The sequence below is a fragment of the Tubulanus polymorphus genome, chromosome 5 (assembly GCF_964204645.1).
Source record: "Tubulanus polymorphus chromosome 5, tnTubPoly1.2, whole genome shotgun sequence".
Lineage (NCBI taxonomy): Eukaryota > Metazoa > Nemertea > Palaeonemertea > Tubulaniformes > Tubulanidae > Tubulanus > Tubulanus polymorphus.
The window spans coordinates 20928457-20947244 of NC_134029.1; the positions used below are offsets into that span (position 1 = coordinate 20928457).

The following is an 18788-nucleotide window of genomic DNA, read 5'->3' on the forward strand; positions in this document are numbered from 1 at the left end:
TTTTTACCGTTCAGTGCTGTCCCTATATACAACATTAGCGGTAAAAATGTGAACTAACACAGCGGCATGATATTCTTACTGTGGCATGCGAGTAATAAATCAGTTCGTGACTGAGAATGCAGGTGGCGCAAAATTGGACAGGCGACCAGTCTATTCGCCAGCGATGGTAGACTGGTTACGTGCGAATGGGACAGGCAGCCGTCAGCACTTTACGGGTTACAATTTTTACGTATCTCGATACTCCTGTGGCATGCAAGTGATATAACCTCAACCCACATTTATTTCTTATTTACTTATTTTCTTTTTTATTTCGTAAAAGCGCGAGCTTTTCAGGAACAGCGTTGTGATGATCAATCGCTACACTACCAAGGTCCTGGGTTCAAATCTAGACTTGATAATAAAGATGGAATTTCTTGGGGAAAAATGATACTATACAAAGGTCCTTAATTCAAAAAGATTAAATAAAGCAATTTTTCAATATCATTTAATTTATCGACAGTTTTATTTATCAAATTCAATACTTGAACAGCACAATATACAAAATATATATACAACCATTTACAATAATACGATATATCGATTTGGTCCAGTTCAACAGAATCTCGAGGAATCTACCCTCGCGCTCTATACTATCATAGTTAGACTACAAAATTTACCTACAAAAACAACGGCTTTTAAATACATTCAAAGCAATCACCAGGTGGGATATGAAATCAATATTTCAAAACCATTTAGCAAATGCCCATTTAATCTTTAACATGTTCAGCATTCTACTACGTCATTACGTTTAATGAGAATGTGTAAAAGTAATCTACCGAAAAACATCAACAATGTTTTTTAATCAAGAGAAAATATACCGAATCTAAGCTGAATTACCAATAGAGATGAAGGTTACGAACAACATTTGGCACAGGGTTCTTAACGGGTTTCCCAATTTCATTTTCTACACCCGGATTATAAATTATCCATACCCCCTACGTTACACATCGTCAACCTAGAACAGGCAAGGTAAGCCTATTCACAGGAAATACTTGTGCCAATTATCAATACTATCTACTAGGTGTTTGCATGAAGTTAAGCCGAAAATTCAAAATACTATGTAGAAGGAAAATTTTATTTTGGGACCATTTTCTGATTTTCCATTTCTTTTTCCATAGCCAGATGATAAAAAAAATTCAATGGCCTTTCAAGGCCTAGGTAAAAAATCCGATATTCAAAAACTTTCCAAAACGCATAAGAACTCTGTTGGCAGTAGTTTGTGAGCTGACCGCTAGATGGCAGGGTATGTAAGCGCTAACTAAGACCGGATAGTAGCTTATTGCGCGACGAACGCGTCGAACTCGAAACCGATTCCGAATCGGAAATTTCCGTCTTGCCGCGAGGACGTTTTCTTGCGCGAATACTACTCGAATCGCTCTCCTCGGCGTCCGACTGGTCGCCGCTGCAGATGGACGACGATCCGTTAAAATCGGACGGAGTCCGCGAACTACGCCTCAACTGCCGATACTCGGCCATGAAATCCAAATCTTTATTATTGCGACTGGCGCGTTGATTGCGTAAATCCCGATCGGGTGACGTCGTGCCGTGACTCGTCGCGATGCTGATCTCGTCCGCGTCCTTATCGCACGTGACGACATCGATATCCGAGTCGCGTTTACGTTTCAGCGATCGACGCCGTGTCGCGACGACCGCGGGACTAGCGGCGACGTCTACGCACTCGACGCTCGCCGTCGACGATAGTCGCATCGAGATCCGTCGAGACGATCTAACGTTCTCCCCGGCGACTACCGACGAATCGCCGTTATGAAACACGTCGCCGTTTTCGTCCGTCGTTGAGACGCGCGATTTCGTCTGCTGACTCAACGAACCGTTATTGCGTTGTTTAACCGTCGCGCCGTTTTGCGTGATCGGTTTGAAAAACTGTTCTAAATTCGACTGATTGCGATGCACGCTGTTCATCAACAGCGTTTTCTTCGGGCGGTTGTACTTATTACATATACGCGATTTCAAACTCAGACGACCGAACGTTCGTCGGTTGCCGCCGTTTACGACCGGTTTCTTCGGTTTCGGTTCCGATTTATCCGGGGAATCGTCGTCTATGATTATAAGTTCCTCTTCGTCGTCGTCGTCGTCGGCTTCAATCACGGTATCCGCGCGAATCGCCGGCGAATTCAACGCCAAATCTCCGTCGACTAGCGCCGCCGACAAACTCAACGACGATTCATCCTTTATCGTAGGTTCGGTCGATTTAAAGGCACTCGTGCTGCTGCGCGAACTTCGCCGCGGCGAAAAATCGTAATTACTCACGATATCGAATATGTTTTTGTGTCCTCGATTCGTTTTATCGGGAGTTTCGGGACGCGGAGTCGATGGCGTAGTCTCCGGTTCCGGTTTAACGGCGACGACCTGACTAGTAGGTTTAGACGACGACGACGACGAGGAATCTAATGATAATACTTTCGTACACTTATTCCGAGCGATTAAACAATTCGCGGTTGATTTCCCTGCCGTGTGAGAGGAGGACGACGAGGAGTAAATATCCGACGCTATTCTAGTGACTTCTGCTGCCTTTTTTAAGATCAATGCCGGCTGATCGTAAATATCTTTCGCTAAATTCAGATCGACGATAGTTCGCGTCTCGCGAGTTGTTAGACGCTCGCGGTTGATTATATCGAGCTGTTTATGGAATATGTCCTCTTTGAATTTGTAAAGTTGCCGTCGTATTTTCTCACGACGGTTCACCATGTAACACAGATTACGCACCTGAAACGGAATAAATTAGTTACAAAGTTTTTAAGACAACGGTTTTTACTAAAGAAAGGGTGACAGGGACCCGCAACCTCTATAAGACCCAGAAATTTTTGTGATAACCACTTAATCAATCATTTCGCTCAGTCCCCAGGTGCAGACCCAGAGGAATGTTCAAACGCCCTTTATGACCAAGTGCTTTTTTTCCAAGACACCTAGGCCTACCAGTGTGTCCTTTTCATATGAGGTAAACCCCCTTTTCTTCCAGCCGGGATCCGCTCTGGGTCCCCTACTTAATTTACTGAGTCCTCTTAGTCAAAAGTTTTTTCCACTTGGATATGAATTTGCTTAATAAACTTAATTCTTGCCATACAAGGTGAATGATAATTTCAAGTAGCTTATCATTATCAAATATCAAACAATAATCCTAATTCTGTATCATTCATCTTAGCAGAAGCTTTAAATCTAAGTGCAATGACTTACTCTTTCGAGGTCCTGTCGTAGATGGATAAACATCTTCATTCGAGCTATGAGACAATCTTCCTGCTGCTTGCTTAACATGTCTGCCTCTTCCGTCTTAGGCATCAACAATGGCCTGTTGAAGTTGCTCTAAAAAACATAAGACCAGATATTTAAATTTCCAGAACTGGTTATTTGACATGGCTGAGAAAATTGGGAGTAAGCATGAAGTATGGACGCACCTTTCTTTTAAGGACCCAGAAATTATAAATGAGATCAACCACCTCTTCTTCGATATCCAGATGTGCCGCTACATCAGTCACTTTTATTACTCGGTAGAATTCATCCTCCAGTTCTTTAATCCTGACAAAACAAATCAGACAATCTTATTTCTTATATCTCTGCTGATAAATTCATATATTCCGTAACGAGTGATAATTCACCAAAAACCTACTTTTCCTGTCGGAGATTTTCGCGCTCCTCACTGGTCATGGATTCTAGTTTGCTTGGTGTTAAAGGAGCGTCTTTATTCGGACTATAATCACCGGTAAAACCGTGCTTCCTCTTTGTATGTTTCGGACAGTAAGCCTGTAACGGAAGCGCCGATTAAATAAGCCCTAACTAAACAATTCCGTCTAAAATAACCACTACCTTAAAGATTTCTTTTGTTTCTTGATTCAATTTTCTCAGGGTTTCAATTAAACTATTTGTTCAAAATTCACGATTTTCACTGTAAAAATTTGGCCCCTACCCGGCAGTTTTGAATGCAGACTTCAGCGACATCTATTGGATGTCAGGCAAAATAACAGCGAGGACGTACAATAACGCTTGAAATACTCGGATGATGTGCGTTAGCATAGAGGTACAAATATTTCCAAATCCCTGGCCTATGAGGATGGATGTAAAGATACACCCAAAACTTTAAGGGGTCAATAGTTCGATTGATTTTGAACGTTTAACCGACCTTCAGTTTGACGTCGTTGTCGGCTTCTTCAAGAATCGTATTCATTTCTAGACTGTTCTGGAATCCGCACGTGACGTGAAACGCCGTTTTACAAGATTTCACCGAACACTGTATACAAGCACCCATACGATCGCGACATATACAACACACTAACGCCCATCGACTAGCCTAAAACGAAAGCACTAACAGTTAAGAAACAACCTAGGGTACCAATTATTGGCTAATAGGGAACCTAAACCCAAAATATCAATAAACAATCTTCTAGAATATTAAGTTTCGAGTTAAGATAATTAACAGATCCAATTCAATCTAGATTGTAACACCGACAACACATTCAACCAGAACGGCAGAATGAGGATTATCAACTGATTGAACATTGAGTTAGATTAACTCAATATAGTAATTTGAATTAATAATTCAAATACCTATAATTTCAAATCCAGACAGTGCCTCATTTTATCATAACCTTTTGATAGCTCGACAATAACACTTACAGGAATATTAGATATTTTAGTAATCGGTTCCATTTTTTCCACACAACCGATGCTGACTTCAGGGATCCATAGCGCACAGCTTACATGAGACCATTTAGTTCCACTCCTAAAAATATTACAAATTCTTCAGCTATGCATCCATTTTTAAGTAACAGCCAGGTGTGGATTTATTAAGTTCTAGCGTACCTGGTACTTTTCATCGCACCGGAGGTTTTTGGACAGAATATACATTGAGGCTGTAACCCTAGAGCGCACGTTCTACACAGCCACGTTCCTTCGGGTATTGTCTGAATACCGTAGCACGCCTACAAAAAAACAAAATAAAGCCCAATATTGAAATTTTTGTTGTTCCTAACAGGTGCGAAATGCGAAGAAAAATATAAATATTCACCTGATGAACGCAAATATCACAAGCATCACAGAAAACCATTTCATTACCATCTTCACTTTCAGTCTGCAAAAAATTCGGATGATCTACATGACCAGAGACAGTAGTGTAATGATCGACGACTTGGAATAGAGAAATACTTACCGATCTACAAACATCACAGATAATGTTTTCATCATATTCTATACCGAGACCCTCCGCCGTTTTTATGGTTTCTTGCATCTTTTCATGACACTACAAATTGATACGATACCAGTAAAGTTTCATAACGGCTATGATGGTGACATCTAATTGTTTTCGGTGTACATTATCTTGCATTGAAAGAACTAATTTTGGGACCAAAATGAGTATACAGAGCTGCCAACCTCTCAACAGTGCTATCAGTAACAAAATTTATCTTTTTCAGTAACATTTCATTGAAAAACGAAAGACAATGTTCAAATTAAACACTAATCAACAGTAAGAACCTCTCAGTAACATCTTTCATATTTCTGTTCAAATTAATCAGTAATCAACAGTAAGATCCTCTCAGTAGTAACGACTACTGAAAATCCGGAACAGTTGGCAGCTCTTTAGCATATGGGCGTCTTATCCTCTAAACAAACATACTTGATTTTCGAACTCCTCGAGAGTTTTCTCCATAATCCATTCGTGTATTTCGGTGAAGCCTAGCTCGACGCGATCTTCGTTAACCCTTTGCAACCAGAGCACGTCCAAGTCGTCCAGGTCGTATCGTACGACTTGTTCCGACAGCTGGTGCATACCGGTCAACTCGTGGTTACCCTGTTTATAATCGTCGTCGTGTGTAGCGTGTAACAACTTACGCTGAGGTCTAAATCAATTAAGAAACATTATTTCTGATTAATGAAATTTGTGTCTCAATTCTTTGCCTCAATTTTTTCTTAAATGTCAATTAATCATCGGATTAAAGCAACATCACCAAAATACGAACATCTCATTCCAATGAATAAGGCGTAGTAGCTTACTAGCGCACTTACTATAAATTAGACTAGCATTTACGACATTGTGATTGCTTTGGGTACAATTTCCGAAATTTTTGGTTTAGTTGCTGCCGGTTACTTTATATAAGGACAACAATTCAAACTTAACCATTTAAGCTTAAACTTTTTCAAGAAACTGGACCCTGATCTGCTGATAAGTAAAGGATCAATATTGCAGGTACTATTCATTATGAAGTTTCCTTTGATTTGGCAAAAGAACTACAATTCTGATAGGACATTGAAAAATATCGGGTAGTTATCCAGAGAGGGAGGCAATGTTCCTAGAATCGTCGACAGTTCCACTTACAGTTTGAAATCTCCACTGGTAATGCAAGTGTATTTATCGTCGATCTTTCTGAATGATGGATGAAGCACGGCGTCCGGTTTGACGGGTACCTGAACGCCTTTCTCCCACTCCATCTTCCACGTGTCGTTGATTAGATAGTATTCATCTGCTTGTAGCTGATCCGTATCGGGCAATTTCATCGCGCTGATCAAATCAGTACGAAACAACTGAAAAAAAAAAACGTTAAAAGTTTCGAGTCAATTTATGCGTTTTACTTCTGCTAATTATAAATGTGAACAACAGGAACCAATTTCCACAGGTTTTCCAACGAATTATTGCTAATCTGGTTGAAGAATAAAACCCATAATCAAAGAAAAGCTGTAAGCGGATATTGACTGAATCAGCCGCCAGTTTCTGAAAAGTTGGTCAGAGTTAACCAGTGGATAGTTGACATCGTGACAATTGAAAATCCATTGTTGCTACGGTTTTTATCCACTGGTTATCTTTAACTAACATTTGAACGACTGGCTCCTCATTGTCGTTCGTCTACGAAAATCAACTAATCAAGTTTTTGTGTAATTAAATGAACACGAACCATCTCCCTCACGCAGGAAATAAATAATCATTTACAAAACTGCAAACTGACCTCTGCCGGCTTCTTTGAGTTCATTGAATTTTTGTTGACATGATCTCCACTCATTTTACTAAGACATGGGGACACGTTCATTGCTGCAATCAAATAATTTCTCCATTGAGAAAGCACTTTCTTAACTAGTTCAAAACGGCAACGACACGAAATACATAGTTACCGCGATTGTCAGTATCATCAATATCAGATGGTGCATCACAGTCTAAATTCGGGCTCGCCGTTAGCTTGTCTTTCCTCTCACCTCCACTGTCTAAAAGAAAATGAAGAATATCACCAACCATTAATATTTACTGTAAGACTAGGCCCATCTGGTTGTAGTCAACTAGTCGTGGAACTTACCCAGTTCTTCAGCTTTGCCCTTGCCCTTGGCCCGTCGAGATCGGGGCACGGACATGACGACTCTTCTGCAAACAAGATTTCGATACATTTAGATACATTTACGATGACATTTGCAAGTATGATTGATTAAATAGTATGATAGTGGTAGTTGTGTGACCGTAACTTTGGCCCCAAGCCTAAAACCACCTTGGGTTGAATGTTTCTAGGCAGAATGCTTTGCCGTAAATAAAATGATGGAAAAGTTGCTAGGCCTATATCACTACATCAGTATCAGCATATAAGTGAGTGACCGCTCTGCGATCTTGCACTACATGGTCATGGGTACTTGTCAAAGGGTCAATATATATAAAGAATTGCTTGTAACTAAGTCTACAATGTAATTCATGCCCTGATCAATTATCAGTTGAACGAACTGCTCCATGCAGTACGTGGGCAACACTATTCTTATTTTCAAATTTTCACTCCCAAAAAATCAATCATATTTCTCATATTTGCTTAACTTTTGGTTTCATTAGTCTACACACTTCCCAGTCATAAATTCGAACTAATACTCTAAAGCAGATCAGTTAAAATAGCATGAATTGAAGCGTGAACATGGATTTAAAATGTGACACGGAAAATTTTCGTCAAAAACAAAATATTATGTGACGTCATAAATTACAATATGGCCGCCATTTTTTGCAGAAATTTTTAAGATCGGATTTTCTCGGGGATAATTCGTCGCTTTCTCTCACCGCAATCTTTTCTTTCGATCGGTCGCTGCAGTCTTCGGGAAACGAGGAACGGTAAAAACAGATTTGTTACAGTTTTCTCAATTTCGATGAGCGAATAATCGAATTTCTTTCCGCGAAATTTTATTTGGCGCCATCGTAAAAATTAGTACGCCATCATAATATCACGTGACTGCGACGCGGATTCCGCGCGAGAATGAGACGGAGAAAAATTAATTTATTCATCGAAAATTGTATGTAAACAAGTTAGAAATGTACAATAAAAACAGGACAATCATGCTATTGTTGTCCAACAAATATTTGATTTATTTAGTATTACGTCATTATTACCGTCAAGTGCTGCTACCTACAATCAAACTTAGGGTTCGAATCCGTTTGTGGCAATTATTTTTAGAAACGGTTTATTCAGTAAAAAATATAGTTTGTAATATCAATTAGTAAGAATTCAAGATATATTTATTTGACAATTTTTTTTGCTGCTCAAACGGATACAATTTTTTTGTGGTTTGGTTGCAGATTCGAACCCACCACCCAGACAGGCAGCAGCATCACGTAGGCCAGAGGGGTGGAAAAGCTTGAAGTTGCTGGCAATGAATAAAGATTCTTTTTAAACACATCACATGAGCTGTATGTTTGTTTTGAATAGATAGATAAATCACAAGAATTAAATTTGTATTCAGAGAGGCCAAAAGTTATCTTATTGATATTCTTAGCCAGGTGTCATTCTTAAAATGTTCAGTCATTTTCTAAAATAACAGTTAGTTAGAGTTAATTGGAGTCAAAAGTGATCCTTTTATATTTCAGACTCGACATAAGCAACAAAAAACAAGCGTTCTGATTTCTGCAAGTTGAAAGATGTAGCGAATTTGAAAAACTGCTGAACTTCATTCATTTTTGTGTCAAAAAACGTTGATTAGCAATTCAACAGAAATGGAGAATAACGAACTAGATGATAGTTTCGACGAGCCCTTTTTCAGTGAACTGTCTCATTCTCACAGCACCGGAAACCTGGCCGAGTCGTTGCACAGCGGATCGGATAGCGGATCGGATATAGCGCCATCCGAATCCGTGGTTTCGTTGTCCGATTCGGAAACCAATTACGTACCGTATCAAGCGAATCGGTTGCTGCGTCGTCGAGGCTCGGCTCCACCGGCCGTGCTGGAACACCTGAAAACTGCGTTCCCTCTAACGCAGAAACAGATCGTCGAAGAAGATGAAAGTGCAAACGGCGAGGCGAAATACTCGCCTAAAACGGCGCCCGCGTTCTCGTCGAAACGCTACATAACCCGGCGCGGTTCGTTACCGCCGGCGTTTTCGTCCGAAAAGAAATCCGTCCGCGATTCGGCGACCGATCGTAAAACGCAGGAGTTCGGCAGTACGTCGATGTCGCAGCCGTATCACTCGGCGATACTGAACCGGTTTTATCAGCGATTGAATTCGGTGCCGCCGCCGGCGCAGTCGTTACACCGGCGCTCGTCCACCGAGGATCTGAACGAAGTGTACAAGAAAATCGGAATCGATAACGATTTAAACCCGGCGACGCCGTCGACTCAACCGGCCGCGCATAGCAGCAATTTCCTGTCTCTACTCGGAGTCGCCGGGTTTAAGAAGCCGACCACTCCGGAGATTAAACGTAAAGGTTATTGGCTGTCTAGTATGTTTGTTCCAGCGACTCCGGCGGTTAATGAAGATGTTGGCGCGGTGAAGAAGGCCGTTTCGGAGATACCGGTGAAGAAATCGTTGCGCCGACGCGATATTAATTGTTTCGCGCCGACCTCTATGTAAATCGTAAAGAGATAATTACTCAGAAGTATTATTGATGCTATATCAGTGTTCTATCATACAGTATTAATTGTATTATACCAAATACTAGCAAAAATACATAAAGAGAAGTAAGAGTTATTCAGAAAATGAAATGATAGTCTATTTAAATCAAAACTGCTTATTCAGAAATTCAGTTATTCATGATTATTTTCCTTTTATGTATTTTTGCAATACTTAAGTGGATGTTGGATGTATTCCTTAACTACCTACATGCGTGTTCCATTGATTAAAGAAATTTAATTAATTTTTATCAGTCTCAATATTGCTCAATGAGATACATATGAATCGACTGCTTATTTATGTCAATTTGTCTCAACTCATTCTTAAGGCATGGGTCACTTAATCCGTAATGAATAATGTCTCGCAATATGAAATAATTAGTCACTATAAGTATTGTCTCGAGTGCCATGTATTTAATTTGTTGTAATTATTTAATGCTGGATAGTATCTTAGTATTTAATGTATAAAGCCCATACTTCCATTAATGCCGTTCACCGATAAAATGTTGTCAAAAAAACTAATATTTACTTTTATGCTGATTTTTTGATGCAATAAATTAATGAACAAAATCTAAAACCATTCTTTAGTTAAGTTAGTGAATCATTAGATTAGATCTAAAATTCACTACGTTTAGTTTTGGTGTGAAATTGTAATTATTTTCCATTATATCTCGATGGCTCATTTTTCTTCTGGATGGGGTTCGAACCTGTTAGCATCGCGATACTACCACCCACCCATAGATTGATTCCACATCTCAGATTCATTGTGGGCTTGCTCCGATACTCGCGTGCCATAGTTAGATTAAGTAGCGCGCCTAATAACCGACTAGCATGCCAGGGACCTATGCTAACCATTGCACTCTTCCATAGGGACCTCCGTTGTTTTTACGACCCGGTCCGAGAGTCAGCCGTCAGACACCCGGGTTTCCTTGATAAACCAAATAGTTTTTAAGACACAAATAATTTGTTTATTACGTTTAAACTTATACAAAATTCTATATATACATGTATTACATATCAGTGACAATGCATACATTAAATGCCAAAATGATAACAAAACATGGAAAGTGTAGATCTTCGTAGCACATAAAAATATATCAGACAATGATATCGTCATCGTTATCAAGTTGTTCTGGTGAATAGTTCAAAGTGTACTGTCTTTTCTGTCTGGTAAACTGGGGTCGACTTTCGTTATATCCCGCAGGTGTTGTCGACGTATCTGGAGTGTAACTGGACATTCCATTGTAAACGGTATGGATGCCGCTATCGTCACTCGATATGGTACTGTGATAGGGTGGTGACGATGAATTTTGTGGCGTGGTCTTTGCTCGAACGTTGTTGTACCTATTGTCGTAATACCCGGGTCTAACGTGGTGTGTATATCGATAATGGTCGGATATGTCCGACCCGTCCAGCGCGTTGTCTATCGCGCTATCGTCCAAATTTACATCCTCTAAAGAACGTACGTAAGCCATGTTAGCCCTAGCGTGTATATTGGTAAAATGTGCGCGTACTTGTGCCGGGTCTAGATCCTCGCCAGGAGGAATGTGCCCGTTCGGTATTTTGTCATCTAGATGCCGCGTTAGGTCGGTTTCGATGACGTCACCAGGATGTGCTCCGTCCGTCTGACTGTGAACTATAACGTCGACGTTTACCGGGTTTATCTGTAATTTGCCGGAGACGGTTGCCTGTCGTCCGGACTGCCTGCGATTGTCTCCTCGGATGTACGACTGAAACTTATCGGCTCCGTACACGTACAGTCGATCGTTTAATTCACGAATAGTGACGTCTTTCTAAAATCAAAAAATTAAAAAATCAACGATTTAATCTCCTGTCGTTGTTTGGTCGTTTCTATTGTTTGTAAATACATGGCAGATTCTGCCGTATTCGGTAGCATGATGTTGAATATTTAATCGATTTTTAAGACGACTTTCCAATAAAGAATGAAATTTTGAGAGTTGACTGATTCCGAGTTTGTGGCAAATTCTCTGAATATATCTACATGCATTATATTCAAATTTGCCGGAATTCCGATTGTATCACCTGTTTGATCGTTTGCTTGAGATTTTCTATTTCGTTCACCAGCGCTTCCTGCCACGAGTCGGTCTCCTTTTTACTACCGCCGAATATTTTCCTCAGGAACGAGCTCGACTTGTCCTTGGCATCTTGTGTTTTTCGTAGCGACTCGCTGAATTTCAAACGTTCGTCCCCGTTTTGCGCTCCTTTCAGTATCCGCCGATGATGTAATATCTGAAGTTCATTTGAGATTCAGACGACTTAATGCAACCATCATTAGGAATCAAGACGATCGATATTTCATAAATATAACTTGATATTTGCCTATACCTTCGGTATAAAAAGCACGCTGGTATTTGAAGCGGTGAGAACCAAAATGGCAAGTCCGGTTACACCGTACGACACGGTCTCTTCAGCGCTTGATATCAGCATCGTAGGGACCAATAAAACTCCTACAATTAATCGGTAAATATATTCGTGAAAAATATATCTTTGAAATTATGTATTAAATGTTTGAAGTCATTCTCGACAAGCAAGTCTTCTTAAATATTCTGCGCTCCACAAATTTTTCATTTTAATCGACGAAATAATGATATTTTGCACCTTGAAAACTGGTTTTAAAGATTACCTGAAAGGACGACGTTATACATCACGAGATATACATAGGGGGCATCTTGCATAGAAGGTAGTGTCACGTGACGAGTATGCCAGGCGAAATACATGCAGGCGGCCAATATAGCACCTTTATACGCGTAAAACAGCACAACCCACAGAGCACGAATGTTAGACCAACATTGTTCGTGTCGGTAGATATAATCCGTACCCGTATCACTCTGAAACATATAGACACAAGGGTGTGATCATTAAGATATTTCATTGAATAAAACAAATAAAACATGTTTATGGTCTGGTCTGTCATGGTCTGATTCAGCTGATTCGGGGTGCTACCCCAAAACGGGGCATATCATGCAACGCAGAGAAAGCTAAAATTTACAAAAATAAACTAAGCTTATTTCATTTTGGGTGACTTGACATCTTTAGGGGGATGCGCACCCTTCCTCGGACCCGCCCATCATCTATTAGTTACGATTATTTATTTCAAGCGTCATAGAATCATTACGAAAATGCTCACCTTATACAGCCAGGCGATGTTCCTGGTTTGGCACTCTGGGGTGTCTCCAAAACTCCAAATAGATACTAATATAATATCTAACACTACGAATATAAGTATTACAGCTAAAAGCACCAGATCTTGAGTTATCTGTAAAAATATGAACATCTTGAAAATCAAATCACGCGATCCAGGGCTCGGTTGTTTGGATCATGCATACGGTACCTTCCCGTTGCGACTTAGGTTTCTAAAGATAACGTAAACTCGCCATACTTTCAATAAACAAGTTCCATAAAACATCGATGATGATATGGGTAAAATATACCGGGCAGCCTGGAAAAATTTCAGACGAAAGGATCACGCATAGTTAATCATTTCTATAGTTGATATCGAGAGTTGATATTGTACAAGTGTATAATTAAACAGGGGCGGATCTTTGACAAGGAGGCGCGCTTCAAATAGAAAGAAATTTGTTGTCGCTGGGGCTTACGAAGACGATTTGGAAAAATCTATGCATTTTTCATGGCAGTTCAATATTTTCAAAAAATGAATTCATGTATCAATCTTTATATTTTCCTTAATGTTCAACAACAACACTCGATAGAAAAGGGGGGACGATGGGGCACGTCCCGTGCGTTAAATCCGCCCCTGTTCATTGAAGAGATTATTGATAATCGGACCGCGTACCCAGAGCAGACGTTTGGACGAATAGGCCGATTGCGAGCTGATCTCACAACCGCGTAATATCACATATAGACAGGCTAATACTGATCCCGATAATATTATTACATTCAAATTAGGACTGGTCATCTTTATGAACCTAAAAATTGAAGAAAAAATCATTGCGTAATACGAAAATAGTTCCAAAATATTATTTCATAAAAGAGACTGAGATTTTTATATCTGCCCATGCCGCTTACTTGTGATCTCTGTTCAAAATGATGTAGACAAGGATGGCTATAGAATAGGCCATGAGCAGCGTGGCGAGTGAGGTTAGAATCACGAACAGGGCCAAACTGGACGTTTCCATTCGAAAATCGACCTTCACCGAATCATTATCCGGCAGGCCTGGCGAAAATAACGAGATAGAGTTATATTTAGTTTTTAGGGCGTAGTTCGTTTATTGATTACAAAAAAAATAGTGTTTACCTAGATTTAATATATCTGATTTAGACTCCGTTAGATGAAGGAAATCGTAATAAACACCCATTACCGAATGCGTTGTACCTGTAAGTAATATTAAAATCATATATCGGCAAATACATCATCCAATCAATGTGAAAAGCGTTTGGAAACTTTTGATATTTTGATTTTGGTATTTTCATCTCAATTCAATAGTAAGCAAACGCGACGCTCTTTTCGTACCGTGCGAAAATGAAATGGACACATTTTGTAATCTGCTCCGATGATGGTTGAAATGAATGAATCCGGTAACGCCGTTCATCTCGACGCTACCAATGGCTGTTGATATGTTCAGATTTGCCGGGTAGGGGTTATCCGTTGCTTGTATCGAATTCACTACTACTTGTATTGCGTCGTAGGCCAGGGCGGCCTGGTAGATTAGGTCACCGGTTATGACGTCATGATGAGATATCGACGATATGAAGCTATCCTCCTGAAATCGTGTTGAAATGTTTCATCAGAAATATTTAAAAAAATACTATCTTCAGTACTTGAGAATAATGTTTTTGTTATTCTTTGCAGGTTTTTAGGTTTGATTTATCAATTTTTTTTACCGTGAAAATATCGGTCGAAAAGCGAATCTGTTTGGGTTGAAATGCATTTTGGGGACACCAGACCATCTGTTGCCCTGTGAAACCCTGGACAGGATGTTTATATTTGGGCAATAGCCATATATATCGGCCGCCCGTTTCGTCATCGTTGCTGCATATATATTCGCTGGCCTCCTGGTTATCTAAATATACTATAACAATACGCAACCGACTTGCCTGAAACAGAAGAAATAAATTCAAACCATCGATTCGTTCTTTCTTTCAGTGAATCCTATGAAAATAGAATAATTTTAAGAACTAAGTATAGTAATCGAGTATTCAATAACTTTGTCACATTTTTCAAATTGATATTAAATTGTATAGTAATTATAAGTAGAATATTTCGATTCCAAATTCGGTCTGGTTAATGATAAATCACGAAGAGCCTGGAGGCGACACTCGTTCGTTTGAATTTTCGGCGCTCTCGTCAGCGCTATACTTCAATCTAGGCGTGGTCCCGTTCTTAAACAACGTCTATATTTAGATGTGAATCGATGCGCGTTTCGTGTATATCAACTATAAACGCGATATTACCGGTTACATCTTTCTTTATCCATATTAGAATCGTATTTGAACGTTGTAGACTTATATTCCTAGAAGGGTTTTGATGTTCTACAGTCCCTTCAGAAGTGCATTATCCGATATTTTATTTCAAGCATTTCAATGTTTTCATCATTGCAGACTGAATATCAAAATACCATCGGTTTTGTCATTTCTCTCCTAGGAAAACTAACCAAGATTTCAGGTCATCGTTGCGTAAAAGGATTTTATATTTGAATTGACACCCGCAACCCCTGTCATAACGCTATCCTTTGTTCCCTGGTTAACCTTCGGTCGTGTCCTCTTATACGTGAGAACGGCCCAAATCGATCATAAATCGGGAATTCTAAAGCAAGAAAATACCGGCCAACACAGGTCAAGGCACGTGTCTCACACGTCATCCTGCTCAGAGCGGGCTATGATATATGACACTATTCATGAAAAAATCTGCAATTCTGGTTTCGAACCCGCAAGACTAGCATAAAAGGTAACGGTATAAACAACGTAGAAATTGAATTTAGGTTTTTGATTTTACATACTTTGAGAATACTAGAAGTTTCGGAATTTTTAGATTTGATGATTTCCATGATTACTTTGATGTTATTTTCCTCCAGATTTTTCCGTAATAACTGGCTTCCCTGTAGACAAAACACGCGAAAAAAACTCCACATTAATCAGAATGATGGTTGATAGAACTAATGAGATATGTCTTGTGGTGATTCCTGAGAAAGTTACCTGATAGTTTAGCTGCTGTTGCGATGTAACGAGGACTACTTTATTCCAGTTAAGTTCTTGTATTAATTCTGCTACAGCTGAATGTCTCGGATCGGCCGTTGGGTAGATGTTATACACTGAGTCCGGTAATCGAATAATACTGTCTTTTATCAAAATCTGAAGAATGAATTACAAGGACTGGTTGATATCATTTAGAAATGTTGGGATTTAATTTAAAAATTGTTGAAATTCGCAGAGTTGAGAGGTTTTTCTTAACGCACCTGGGGAAGTAATCCTTGGTTGAGAAAATGTTTTTTAGTTCTCGCCCCGGACTCGCAGTCCCCGCCAATTAGAACAACCATATCTGCACTGGATCTAAGACTCGATTTCAACACACTTTTCTCTACGTCAGCCGAACACTGAAAAAATTCAGTATAAAAAAGAAATGATTTCAAACAGCAAACTCGTATAGCCGACGCCAGCTGGTCCAAAGCAATATAGCGAAGCGTTTGACAAAAATATCGTTCTTCAATGGAAAAGCTTGTTTTTTTGTCAGGGACATGAAAGTGCTGCTCAAATAAACTTCGAGCCAGTTACCTAGGAAACAAATGGGTGCAACGCACTATCAGCCATGTATTATAATATATAGTTCAGTATTGGAAAGCTTACGAACTGTTTGTCGAAACGAAATTTATATGTTTGGAAAAAACGGAAAAAGATTCGAACGTAGAACGAGTGGAAATCCTTCCTTATTCAATGTTTCGATTTTCAATCAATCAGGCTTTTGTAATTATCAGTGCCGTGATGTATATATTCCGGTATTCGATAATGAAATTATATAACCCGCCCTGTACGGTATCAGGTCGCGGTTAATATGAAGCCCTCGAAGCAGTTTATTAATCAGGCGAGCCTAATTAGAGATTGATTGATTAATGAAAGATTAATTGATTAATTAATCTGATGAGACTCATATACGAAGTCAACTCGGAATTATCGCATCTTAATGATGATATCGTAAGCCGATTACGCATTTCCGGTGCAGTAGAATAATTCTAGGATACACCTTCTGAACCGGAGGCTTCCATTTTCTTTTTACCAAAAAGGTTTTCTTAATCATGTCTTGGAAATCGCAGTTAAACACTATTGTTACTCACTAACCTTTGTATCTGTATAAGAGAATACGACGTCACGATCGAGTACGTATTGCTGAGATTTATTCCAAGCGAGTTGCATTCCCAGTAATTCCGCGTTTCCCTGCTGAGATTTACTACCCGACAGTGGCAGTAATCCATGTATGATAATCCTACTGTCGACTCGTCTCCAAAATATAAAAACTAGCATTAACGAAAAACGTCGAAACAACACTGCCATTATAAAGGCGGCTAGCTTAGCGTATCATCGTCATGTCATTTTTCGTTTGCATGTTTTGCGAGATAGAAAACAAAATTGTTAGTATAAAACTCTCTTGCCAATTCATCTGGATTTGTCAAAATTCATTAAGCTTACTTAATTCTTCTATATCCGTCAAGACCCTCTCTATATAAATATATCCACAATGAAAAGAACACTTTCGAAATACGTATACACAACTTTCATTCGTTTGAATAGTATCACGGGTTTATAGTTGTTGTGTCGCGTCGAGCTGTATATGTATATTTATTTTGTGGTCACCCGCGGTCAAATCGCGACAGTAAAGGGTTTCCCGGCCGCAGAATTATCGGCAAATAAAACAGCACTTAATAATACTCGGATTATGCACGGAAATCGCTTACAGCGTTAACTATGTTTATTTTCACACGCGAATCGCAGAATTCGAAACCATTCGAGACGACGAAGAACTGATTTCTTTGATTAGATTATCACTAGCTCGGCATCGGTTTGCCAGATTAATTTTCAGGAAAAAAAAACACCTCCAACCTCGTATATCAGACCCGAATAGTCACCACTGTGTTTAATAATATCTAGCAGTTTTTCTTCGTATGTTGATTGTCACGCATTTCCTTTCCGTCGAAAACCTGTCAAAATTCGACAGTCGGCTCTTTTCTTAACGAAGCATGTCGTACTGTGTATGTATATACATAGCCTAATACTCATCCAGTCTCAAATTACGGAGGTACTTCATTGCAATAACCACCTGAAATAAGATTAAACGTGAAGTACAATAGGGCCTTTATGAATATCGAGAATAGGGCACATGATGAACAGGCTTGAGTGTATACACCACTTAACAAACAACTTTCATATATACACGTTTTTAATTTAAGTCGAACAAGCAACTGATTGTAGAGATTAAAAAAAAAAAATCTAAGACTTTTGCGCCACCGCGAAACTGGATTTTCTTAGAAGTATGCCTTCGTGTTATAGATAGATTCTATATTATAACTGTATACCGTAACAAGTTATTTTTTCCTTATTTCTTTCTAGAGTATATAAAACATAATTTTAGTGTTGTTTTAGCGATTGGATTGTGATCTTCGCAGAAAAGATATTTCTATTCCGGCATAGAAAGCGAATTTAACTCGTTAGAATTGAGAATTATTGCCAAATTGATATTCACGATCTGATTACTGCAGAATTTTGGCCGCTCAGCCACTACAAAACTGACAAAATTATGATTTCAATTGGAAATTATTGTATATAGTGTCTTTATTCTTTCTTTGCGGAATTTAATTCTACGTTTAAAGGCGTTCAAATATGAAGTTTGTTGTAGTTCTTCGTTATTTCGCCAAATGCTATGGACTATTAGTAACATA

General features: G+C 39.3%; 3 protein-coding genes across 3 annotated transcripts; 1 reads left to right on the plus strand and 2 right to left on the minus strand.

The window, feature by feature from the left end:
* Positions 1-498: 498 nt before the first annotated feature.
* Positions 499-8169, minus strand: LOC141905023 (protein Jade-3-like). The gene is made up of 15 exons (XM_074793730.1): positions 8063-8169; positions 7329-7393; positions 7150-7239; positions 6987-7069; positions 6362-6567; positions 5663-5885; positions 5198-5287; positions 5057-5119; positions 4852-4970; positions 4666-4771; positions 4172-4339; positions 3662-3795; positions 3448-3570; positions 3232-3355; positions 499-2763 (listed from the first exon to the last, which is right to left on the minus strand). The coding sequence occupies exons 2-15, from the start codon at positions 7381-7383 to the stop codon at positions 1294-1296; spliced, it is 3054 nt and encodes a 1017-aa protein (XP_074649831.1). The 5' UTR covers positions 7384-7393; positions 8063-8169; the 3' UTR covers positions 499-1293.
* A 294-nt stretch (positions 8170-8463) lies between these two features.
* LOC141905783 (uncharacterized) lies at positions 8464-10397 on the plus strand. Its single transcript, XM_074794810.1, has 2 exons — positions 8464-8686; positions 8864-10397. The coding sequence occupies exon 2, from the start codon at positions 8990-8992 to the stop codon at positions 9842-9844; it is 855 nt and encodes a 284-aa protein (XP_074650911.1). The 5' UTR covers positions 8464-8686; positions 8864-8989; the 3' UTR covers positions 9845-10397.
* Positions 10398-10979: 582 nt separating this feature from the next.
* On the minus strand, positions 10980-17406 carry LOC141906305 (uncharacterized). The gene is made up of 14 exons (XM_074795552.1): positions 17194-17406; positions 16317-16454; positions 16057-16212; positions 15861-15959; positions 14955-14958; positions 14159-14236; positions 13930-14077; positions 13697-13829; positions 13235-13342; positions 13031-13159; positions 12527-12731; positions 12229-12350; positions 11926-12132; positions 10980-11675 (listed from the first exon to the last, which is right to left on the minus strand). The coding sequence occupies exons 1-14, from the start codon at positions 17404-17406 to the stop codon at positions 10980-10982; spliced, it is 2436 nt and encodes an 811-aa protein (XP_074651653.1).
* Between the last annotated feature and the right edge of the window lie 1382 nt (positions 17407-18788).